An 11,575-nucleotide genomic window follows, 5' to 3' on the forward strand; every position below is an offset into this window, starting at 1 on the left:
GGGTGCTTAGCTGTTGTCAGCTGTCACGCGGGAGCTCGCGTCAAATTCTACATTAATCACGCGATTTCACGGCAGGAAAAAAAAAAAGAAGAAGAGCAGGAGGAAGAAGAAGAGAGGCGAGTGACTTTGGACTCGGGCTCCAGGCCGCATGCGCTCTCGTCAAATCCCTGTTAGAGGAAGTGCAAAACACTACACAGCCTCATACCTCTAATGTGACACTGTGGGGCCTGTACTAAACTCTAAACCCGTTTACAGTCTCTATTTAAAATTAATTAAGACTCGATTCCACCCCCCCTCAAAAAAAATGCATTCCCCCTCTTTAAAAACAAAACTGCTTTTCACATCCGCCGCCTAAAATTAAACGTTATTTCCCGCCTTTATTTAATTGTACCCACAGTGAACAGGACCGAATTGATTCTGGTTATTTTCCTCGTAATTAATCTTTTTATTACACCTATAATGTGCTTTAATCGCGAGCGCGCATGAATGCCGCTTTAATCATCGTTTCTCATCAGCGCGCTCATTTATCGCATCCGCATATTAACTTCATCTTTACATTGAAATCAAATAATTCCCCTGATCAAAAATAAAATAGAACATAATTTAAAAAACACTTTATTTACCTCAAAAGCAGATTAATAAATCATTACAATTTGACGCTGTCGTTATTCTGTAATTCTATTTAGACACTGGGTGGGTCCCTGTGTGGAAGAAGGCTGCTGAATAATTCATTGATTTAAAAAAAAAGACGCATTTGGCTGTAGTCGCGTTCGTAAGTTTATACAACGAGGTTTGCGCCAATTATCTTTAATTTATTACCTTAATTGAATTTCTCCCCCAAAGATAGATTTGGGTGTGATCAGTTTACATTCTCCTTCAAAGAGTCAATGCGCATCATGAGAGATACCAAGCCTCCAGCATCCTCTCCTCTCCTCGCCTCTCCTCTCCTCTCCTCTCCTCTCCTCTCCTCTCCTCTCCTCTCCTCTCTTTTTCCTCGGTGCATTTCACAGAGAGAAGGATCGGATTTGCTTGGTGCTCCTTTCAATCAACCATGGTGTCAATAAGCAGGCTGGCCGGCCTCTATATGCTCAGTGTGTGTCTCTGTGTGTGTATTGGTGTGAAGCTTTTGCTGTTCGTAGCCTCGATCACATTTTCAGATTTATTGCCTACATATGTATATTTTTCTCTCCTCTTTCTGAAATGTTTTTCTGTAATTGCTGAGTAGTTTGTGAATCTTTTTTTTGGGGTGTTGATTAGACACCGAGCAGCTATGGCTTCATCTGTCCTTTGTGGCAGGGGAGAGAAAGGGGCTCCTCTCCTAACACAAAGGGACGTGCAACGTGTTTCTGCCACTGTGAGGGCTTGTGTTCTGCGGTGAAATATCTGCAGAGCACAAGCCCTCACAGTGACAGAAACTGTACAGGCACCACATAAAAGCCTATATAGATAATAGCCAGTTACAGTTACACAATATACAGTTGTGCATTGCTCAATCAGAAAAAAATCACGTACAAATGCCCACAATCGCCTTTTTCTTACATATAATATAATATAATCTTACTTTCGTTCGGCTTGTGTGCCAATATTGGGCGTCTCCTGAATTAACATGATCACCTGGATACAACAAAATGGGGTTAAACACAAAAATAGTATTTTTTAAAAATAAGAAATCTCATTTTAAATCGCATCGAAATCATAATAAATGACTGTCTATTATAGATCACTTCTATTTTAACCCTACAATAGATTCCCATTGGTTTCTACTGCCGTTCTATTCCCATAACTTGCTGTGCTTTCAGACCCGGAAGAGCTGGCGTGTTCTGTACAGTAAGTACGGTAAAGAGGCCGCCTTTGGTTGGCCCGTGTGCTCGTGCAGCCTGCCCGGTACAGCCTATGTGCGCGCGTGTTTCCTCCTCGCGTTGAGTTGTGACGCTGTGACTCCGGGACCGAGGGCGCGCGCGCACCATCACCGCCGCCGCCACCACTACTCCTAGCGCTGTGCTGAGAGTGTGTGTGTGAGTGTTTGTGTGTGTGTGTCTGCGTGTGTGTTTTTCCCCTCCCCGTCCACAGCTCCTCGCCCTCTCGTTCTTTTTTCCTCTGCCTCTCTCTAAATGCCATCGGCGCCTCCATCTCTATGTCACTCTTCCTTCACGTCTGCGGAAAAAAAAGCCTCCACCCGTCCAGCGTCCACTGCAGGTCAGTAAATATTTAGATTTGCTCTGAAGCCGCCGCATCCTAAATGCCCCATCCAATGAGCTGCCGCTTCCCTCGGTGGCTTTGTAGCCTGTCTGTGAGCTCACTGACGGTCTGAGAATGATGGGAAACTTTTGTGAATGTGCTTTTTTTCGGGTGCTAGATTAAATGACTATAAACGAAAATTATGAGTAAAGCGGTAACATTCTTTTAATCTTTTTTTTTTGACTGGACTTCAGTGAAGCCGGAGATGAAGCTACCCGTTACACCTTCATCTCTCCCCCTCAACATCGCTCTGTGTGCACTTGGTGGAATTAAAAAAAAAAAAAAAAAAAAAGGGGGGGGGGGGGTATTGTTGACAATACTGGCTACAACATCCATAACGAGCGCCATTGTTGCGTTTAATGCTAACTGCTTTCTCTATCCTTTTATTTATTAGCAGCTCAGGCGAAATTTGCTTTGGTTGGCCGGGCTGATAATTAAGCTAGCATTTCTTTTTCTTTGGCTCGCCTGAGTCAACGGATTGATATGTAAAAAGGCTAAACGACAGCCGGTTTCACTTCTTAGATTATTTAACCTACACCTAAAATAGCACAGATGAGTGTTTTTAGCGACCCATTACCTCTCGCATTACCTGGTGGTGCAGGCGAGAATCCCATACAAGCCGTGAAATTGATCTGATTACCTTTGCCGGCGGGTCATAAGAAGGAGCTGGGCTTGCTGAGGCTGCTTTGCACCCCCACACGCACACACACACCCAGCCCGTTATTAGTTTCCTCCATCTCGTCTTTGGTCCTTGTGTCTCGAGATGGCGGTGTGTTTGTGTGAGTGCGAGAGAGGGAGAGAGCCGCTGTTCAGAATGAATAGGAAGCTAAATCAGGGGCATCACACGCGCACAGTCACGGGCCAAAAAGCTCCAACGGTTATTTGCACGCGGGGAGCAGAACACGAGAGAAACCCTCGGACACCTTGATGTTTTTTTTCTTCCCTTCATTTTTTCGCTTCTTAGAAAAGAGGATAGGATTCGATAGGATAAAAAAAGGATAAAAGGATAAAAAATACGGTGTTATTATTAAAATAATATAAACTCGGATTAAAAACGTAGAAGAAGAAGCAGCGGACCGCTCGAGCGGATAGCACTTTCACTCCAATTTCCCGTCACAATCGAAATTTCGTTATTGCATGAGGTGTCAGAGAGGCTGCTAGCACTCCGAGCTCCACTTTAAACGCATTTAAATCACAAAGATTAATAACATAAATAAATTAAAAAAAAAAAAAAATCAGCCAAACAATTTAGTGCCTGAATGATGAATGACTTCTGTTTGGAGATGCACAAGACAAGAGGTGAAAAGGCCCTGCACCTCAAATGAAAGATTACATCAGTGCGTCTGGCGAGACGTGATATAAAGATAAGAATCACAACTCAGTCAATTGGCAGCCCCCTTTTTTTCTTTGCTCTTTTTTTTCTTCTTCGTTGGGAAGAATGACACAAAATCTGATGTGCTAGTTTTCTTTTCTTTTTCTTTTTAAACACACTCGAAGAAAATGTGATCAATCCTTCAGCTCTTGCTCATTTAAATCGTTCTAGGAAAGCCAGTTCTGTTTTTAAGTTTCACGCGCCCAACAAGCAGAATTTTACGCCCTAGTTTTGTTCTAAGAACCAGACTTGGTTCCCATGCTGACAGAAAAGCAGCCCCACTTTTTTCTTGAAAAGACTAGAAAGGTGACAAATGACTCACTGAGTAAGAAACAAATAGGTTACCTGCGGTAATATACGGGTTTCAAAATGTATAAATGAGCGCTTAACCAGTAAAAAATATCACAATTTACAGCATGACTATAGCCCGTAGCATTTTTAATCACTGGCTGGGCATCTCTTTTTTTTTTTTTCCACAGAAGCTCTTTGGATTATGTTCTTATGTCGTGTGTTTTCTTGCGCCAAAGTGCTTTTTGATTTAAAAAAATATTTTAAAAAATTATATTTCACAAAAATTAAGTCTAATTCTGGCTGGGTATCTTAGATCTGTGCGTGCCAGAATAAATAAAGATACGTGACACATTACGACCCAAGATAACAGGCCGTAAATGCGCACACACGCATGCGCACAGGCGATTTCTTTTCAATATTATTTTACAATAGAGCTTCTTGCTTCTTCGTGGCTCTAAATGTACCTCACACGAGCTGCTACTCATATCATTTGAATTTCTTTTCCTTTTCAAAAAAGTATTGATATTACTGTAGTGGTAGCAGTGGGCGAACACTCACTGGTGGTGGCATAACTGTTACACCATCTAATGTAATAATATAGTATGATTTTTATCTCGCTGACCTTTGATTAATCAGCTGGCGGAAAGAAACTTTTATTTATGAGGGAAAACAATGATTGTAATTTTGTGAACACGGGACGCTGAGGAACAAAGTAAACACACACACGCACAGACACACACACGCACGCACATGCACGCAAGCATTAGACGTTATCTAAAACATTTGATCCCCCTAAACACACACACAAACACACACACAGGCAATGGAATAATCCGTTCTTGTGTTAACTGCAGTGAAGAGAACAAAAAAAAAAGAAAGTGGCTCGATTTTAATCAAAGCTGGCTAACATAATCTCGCAGAAATTATCTAAGCCATCAAGAAAAGGACTGGACCCTCGCCCGCGTTTATGAATAAACCTTTAACAAATCTTTGCGCACAGCATCGGTGCTAGTTGTAGGCAATTAACTACAAAAATAGACTAATGTGGGCTCGTTTTAGCCCCTCTCGCTTTTTCGTCCTCACACACACACAGAGAGAAAAAAGAGCCAAAGCCACCATTTCTCCCTTCGTGACGACAGTTTAGGATTAAAAATGACTTTTTTTCTCCTTTTTTTTTTAAGAAAGGGAGAGGCAGTCTTATATCCCGCGCTGAATAAGCCCCGGCGTTATTGACACCGAGGCTTGGGGACTCAAGTGATGGGATGGCTTCCATGTCCCATTCTCTAAGCTTCGATGCATCCAGTCAAGAAACAAAAACACATAATCGGGATTTTAGGCCACATTTTACCGTCGTGTGTTGCCTTCGAGCACCTATAACGGCTACTTTGTGGATAACGCTCCGCGATACTTTTTTCAAGAGGATAATTACACGAGTCGGCTGACAGCCTGACAATGGCAGCTACAGCAGTTTGCGTCCAAGTTCAGTTTCGGGCTTTGCCTGTGTGAGAAACGCTCGCTCTCCCTCTCCCTCTCCCCAGGTAGGGCTATCCTGGAGAGAGGGAAAAATAGCACGCTTTGCCAAGTCCTCCTCTGCCCGTGCTCCCAAGCGCTCGGTTAAGAGCAAGCTTAATAATTTCAGACGGGATTGAATGAATGAGCCATCACCTGTGCGCATGCAACTGAGGACTCACCTGCTAAATAATCTGTCTGATGGCGTCTTCATTGATCACCTTAATGCTTTTATTTATTTATTTATTTGGTACCAACCCCCCACTCTAAGGAAGTGACCCCCACCTATTATTACACCCACAGCAAATTCATGCCAATACCTACGTGGTGCGAGGGCGTGCGCGCTCCCGCAGCCGCCGAGAGAGGATTCATTTCCTGACTGTTTACACCGCGGTGACGTCACTTCCAGTGGCTGCCCCCAACACACACACACACACACACACACACTGCTACTATTACACACCGCCAGTCTGACAGTATACGCAGATCAAACCGGGATTTAGACATAAAAAACCTCCCCCCTCCCACACACACACCTGCCCACGGGGAGGGATACAGGGGGACTGTTTCTCAGGTGGAAGACGTAGGGCATCATGGCCGTGTCACGGCGCACACATCCTTTTAAATTCCAGTTTGTTTATTTAAAAAGAAAAACTGGTCAAAGCGAGGCGGGCTACGGTCACTCGCAGTGCGAGTTATCAATGCGCGTTATTCACTGTTGTGAATAAATCTTGACATCGCTCGTTGTTGCTCGTCTGTCTGAGCTGCAGTGAACAGGTTGCAGCTACCGCACAGATACCGACTGAGTTAAGTAACAGCCAGTAATAGCTTACATTATAACGATTTTTTTAACTTTTCATTTTTTTTAAAACTGGAGGCTTAGTCACCCAGGCGTCCCTTCGCGGTGAGGAAATCGGCTCAGTTTGGATCTGCCATTAGAATAATGTGGCTGTCACCGCGAGAGGACGCACTGTCACAATTTTAAGAGCATAAATGTCCCGCAACATGCCGTTGGCCCAGAGCAACAGGCTCTGCAGCAGCTTCTGCTCTTCTCTTCTTGCAAACTGTAGCAGGAAAAAGCGCAGACTTTAGTGGCTGTTGTAATAAAAGTTTTTTTTCTTAGAAAAGGAGTTTAAAACTTTTATTTTTGGTTATCATTTTTATACTTGTCAACTTTAATGACGCTGAAGGTGAATTTATAAGTTTTCCCTTTTAAGTTTATAAACGTAGGTATCATATTTTATAGATTAATTCAAAATAAAATAACTTCCTACAACACGAGTTTTGCACACCTAGCACGCTTGCATGCATAAGACAGCTGTTAAGTGTATAAGGCCTTACTACAGTACAATTTTCATATTTAAAACAAATATACCTCTTTTGATGAGTTCAGAGAAAACAAACAAACAAACAAACAAACAAACATTAAAAAGGTAATAAATTCTTGCAGCTCTTCTATATCTTCCTTGGCCAAATGTTGTATTCAATTAGAGCAGGCCCCTCCCCTTAACTGATGACACTGACAGACCCTCCTTAAGTTGCGTCGCGCCACAGCTGTCTGCAAGCATTGAGCTGCCTGGCGCCATCCTGAAAGAATGCCTTCACTGTAAAAAAAAAAAAAAAAAAAAGAGAGAGAGAGAGAGAGAGAGAGAGAGAGAGAGAGAGAGAAAAGGAAAAAAAGAAGGGGGACTGGAAGGAGCAAGAGAGAAAGAGAGAGAGAGAGCGAGAGAGGTAGGGCAAGGGTGAGTAAGCAAGAGACTCACAGACCTAGAGGGAAAGAGAGAGAGAGGAGCGGAGTTAATGGAGAGGGCTTCAACTGCGCACAAACAGAGATTTGATCAGTGAGTCTAACTTGCTGGTGCTGGTCAGTGCGCAGTGAGGCCATCCACTGCAAACAAGCCCTGCCTGCGCCCCGTACGAGCCTCCGCTACTTGTTGAGCTGAAACACTGACTTTTTTTTCTCGCTGTTTGTTTGCTAAGAGGAAGAAGTTCAGGAGCTCTGCGTGGGACCGGATTCCATTTTGGACGTATTTCTGTGACAGCACCTCAGTTGCATTTGTAATGTTGGGTATGTTCCCTGTTTAATTTCTGTCTTTGTTAAAAAAAATTTAAAAAAAAAAATCGCGTGTGAATTTGCTTAAGCGTGAGCGTCCTGCCAAGTTTTAGAAGCGTTGCATGTAAACAAATGTTAGAACGTAAGACAATAAATTCTCCCCTCTGTCTCCAGGTGATCGGAAGCAAGCGCGGAACCTGTGGATTTAACAAACACGCGGATTTGGGACAGTTTATTTCTTATCTTTTGACTTGTACCAGTTTGCTTCAGCGTGCATGAACATTTGCTAAAGCAACGAAAAAATATATCTAAAGAAATCAAGCGATGGAAGTAAGTGCGGACCAGCCACGATGGATAAGCCATCATCCCGCGGTGATGAACGAACAGCATCCTGGCTCACATCACCCGGGCCTCGGCCACTCATACATGGACCCTTCGCAGTATCCCCTCGCTGAAGATGTGGATGTACTCTTTAATATCGATGGACAGGGGAACCACGTCTCTCCATACTATGGAAACTCTGTCCGAGCCGTCCAGAGGTACCCTCCTCCTCCACACAGTAAGTAAACGGCCTGTTAAGGCCTTTTATTTAATCATTTGCTCCCTTTATTTGTTTGGATGCCCGTGCGTAATTGCAGGCAGGCTCCATTACAGCTCGGAATTATTTTCTCACTGTGACCCAGACAAAAGAAAAAAGGAAAAAAAGAAAAAAAAGAAACGAGTTTCGATTTTAGCCCGGGTTGATTCGACTTATAAAACTCAAGTGTTGTGAAACCACGGCGTGAATATGTGTAGTTTACGCGTATGGTTTCTGAGTATGGCTCGTACTGAAGTCAATTCCCGTTTAAAGTTCACAAACATGAGCTGACTCATATGCTGGTGAAGTTTTTTTTTTTCCTTTTTTAAAAGCTCGTGCCCAATTTGTTTTCTGGATCGATCGAGTGTTTAGTTACGGATTTAAACAAATAGACGTGTTGGCACAGAAACCAGAGATACACCTGGAACACTTTGGTATTTATGTTTTTTTTGTTTTGTTTTTTGGCTTCTGCTCTCACACTCCAACTGTCTATTTTCTAATGTGCCAGTCACTGACGCGTAGTCATTTATGAAGTTTCCTATGATGTAGGCTTTAACTTCCTCAACAGTCGAGTTACTTTTGAATTACATGCATTCATATGTTGCATTTAGGCCCGCTCAATAGGAAGGTTAAAGGGTAAATTTACGCACGTGCGTGGCCACATGAAACTCTCAGATTTCTACACACTAGAGGGGTTCAAATAATTTCTACGTGTAAACAAACTGTCAGGATTTTTTAAATGTAGAACTGGATGTTGGTCACAGTGAATGATTGCTTCTGTGTGTGGAATAATTAAAAATAATAATAATAATAAAAAAGAAACAAAGAAATGTCACCTGATTTGTTTGCTTAATTTGTGTGTAAAGCTTAAATCCTGCTTTTTCAGGCCTGAAGCCCGACAACTCTAAATGGCAATGTGTATTTGTTTTTACTGCAGAGTGAAGTCAGGTTGTGATCTTTTCTGTTGTTTTTCTGTGCTGCCTCAGGTAGCCAGGTGTGCCGTCCCTCATTACTGCACGGCTCTCTGCCCTGGCTGGAGGGGAGCAAAGGAATCCCCCCGCACCACAGCACTTCTCCCTGGAACCTGAGCCCCTTTCCCAAGAACCTGCACCATGGCTCCCCGGCCAGCCTGTCCGTCTACCCCCCAGCCTCATCCTCCTCCTCCCTGTCTACCGGTCACTCCAGTCCACACCTCTTCACGTTTCCCCCGACCCCTCCCAAAGACGTATCCCCGGATCCGGGCATATCTACCCCCGGCTCCAGCAGCTCCGGGCGGCAGGAGGATAAAGAGTGCATAAAGTACCAAGTGACCCTGGCCGAGAGTATGAAACTGGAGTCAGCTCACAGCCGGAGCGTGGCATCAATCGGAGCAGGGTCATCCTCTGCCCACCACCCCATCGCCACATACCCACCCTATGTCCCTGAATACGGCCCAGGCCTCTTCCCACCAAGTAGCCTGATAGGTGGGTCATCTTCTAGTTATGGTTCCAAAACAAGACCAAAAACAAGGTCCACTTCAGGTAGGCGTGCGCTTTATTACATTCCCTTTTGATCTAACAGCATTCCCCAGAATTGCAGCCTTTAATGATCAGCCGTGTTTAATATCACATAGATTTCTAAAATAAATGCCCATAATCAGCACGTTCATCCCTCACATGGAGGTTTAAGGCCGCAGGAGTCAGTTTAACCCAGACAGTCGCAAAAATACCTCACAGATTTCCCTTAATGGTCTGATTTAAAAAAAAAATATAATAATATGAAATATAATATAACACCAATAAAACAAATATAAAATACGTTATATTTATTTTTAAAAATAAATTAAAAATAAAAAATGGGGGAAAAAGATTAACACCATTGACAACTGAAATAAAAAAAAATATGAATTTAACTTTTTTTATATTGAGGTAAAAAGGAAAAAATCATGACGCAAATGATTTCCGAGTTGAACCATAAATAAGGTCATTTTTTCATCTTCCTCTGCACTAACAGAGAGTGGGAGAGAGACAGAGGGGAAGCCAACTCTCTGGGCTGTGTCGCCCCGTTTATATGTTTAAGATAATCCCATTATTGTCGGACCAGTGCACGCCACAGTTGCATTGTTTACCCAGCGGTAGAGCACCGGATACTGCTCGTTCATTCACAGGGAAAAAGCGGCTGAACCGTCGCCGTGGCAGAGTGCACGAACCACCGAGGGGAGGGAAAAAAGAAGACAGATAGACAGAGAGGAGGGAGATATTTACAAATTGTGAAGAGGGTGGATAATTATTTTAAAGGTTATTTCAGCGCCGCTGAAAACCAGTTTTCTGTAATGAGATTAATATCAGCGTCTTTGATGGGGTGTATAGAAAACAGAGGATTAGTTGATGCATATCATCGGGATTATTCAGCAGTATACACTGGGCCATTAATGCAAATAAAGATGTGAATTCCGGGATCATGTGAGATAATGTGCAGTTAAAGATATTTGGCGATCTGAAGAGTTTCATTTGGATGTTTTAATCGGGTCTTCAGTGCGGCAGTGTAAACTCAGCGCAGCGCTGAAAGCTTTTCTCCCGGAGCACCAAGCACACTGTGCAAAACGCTGCATTGCAGAGGCCTGCTTTTCTTAAGTCACATGCATTGGATCAGTTCCTGTTTGATTTCTGCAACATATTATCAAGCCAAAAAAAAGAAAAAAAAAACAGAGAGAGAAATAGCAACACACACTTTCCCAGGTGCTTGCATGTCTGTCACATCTAAACGACGCGGCACGACCCGGACCGACGCATCTCTTTTAGTCTTTGTGAAGAAGTCGAGCTGTGTGTGTGTGCGTGTGTGTTTGCAGCTCGAAAAAAGGGGAAGTGTGGCTGCATGCCTGAGAATGCAAAAGGCTCTCGGCGTTGCACAAAAGCCCTGTGTGAGTGAGTCTCTGCTTTCAAATAATCTGACTATGTGTGCAGCGAGCTCCCTTGTTTCAGTTTCAGGCCCCCGTATACCATAATCCAACTGTTAGTGCGCGTCTCACCTGTCGGTGTCACTAGAGAAGTGCCAGTCAAACCTGCCCCCCCCCCCCCATTTCAAAATAAAAGATTATTATTATTATTATTATTATTATTATTATTATTATTATTATTATTATTATTATTGTTATTATTATTATTATTATATACATTTTCAATAAAGGGAAATTTAATGGCTCGGACGAAGGCGGATTTGATTAGATTTATTTTAAAAAATTGTCACGCTCCAAAGTGGATTTTGCTCAGTCTGAAAATCCTGCTCAGAGACTCGCAGTGTGAAAAGTTTTGTGGTTTACTGAAATAATTTATGCTTTATGGACCTTAACACAACTGCTGTATTCGACACCAACACTAACCACATGTGTTTAATGTGTGCGTGCGTGGTGTGTGTGTGTGACAAATAAATCTACTACAAACCTTTCTACTTTCTAGTTATTGTTATCAATATCATTATTGTTAATTACTGGTACTAGTTTGTCTAGTTATTATTATTAGTCGATGTCATTATTAATCGTTCTGTGCTTTACAGATAT

The 11,575-nt window shown here is 42.8% G+C and overlaps 1 protein-coding gene across 5 annotated transcripts in view; it reads left to right on the forward strand.

Moving 5' to 3' along the window:
* Positions 1-1,941: 1,941 nt before the first annotated feature.
* Positions 1,942-11,575, forward strand: part of gata3 (GATA binding protein 3) — a 15,877-nt gene continuing 6,243 nt past the window's right edge. For 2 of the 5 annotated variants that reach the window (XM_005745661.2, XM_005745664.2), the window contains exons 1-4: positions 1,942-2,196; positions 7,391-7,478; positions 7,638-8,022; positions 9,027-9,560. In XM_005745661.2, coding sequence (XP_005745718.1) covers positions 7,788-8,022; positions 9,027-9,560 — 769 coding nt within the window. In that variant the 5' untranslated portion in view covers positions 1,942-2,196; positions 7,391-7,478; positions 7,638-7,787. The remainder of the gene's footprint in view (positions 2,197-7,390; positions 7,479-7,637; positions 8,023-9,026; positions 9,561-11,575) is intronic. The other 3 variants (XM_005745665.1, XM_005745666.1, XM_005745662.2) reach the window with 2 other exon arrangements.

This window comes from Pundamilia nyererei, unplaced genomic scaffold (genome assembly GCF_000239375.1).
Source record: "Pundamilia nyererei isolate P.nyererei 1_Seehausen unplaced genomic scaffold, PunNye1.0 scaffold00162, whole genome shotgun sequence".
NCBI classification, from domain to species: domain Eukaryota; kingdom Metazoa; phylum Chordata; class Actinopteri; order Cichliformes; family Cichlidae; genus Pundamilia; species Pundamilia nyererei.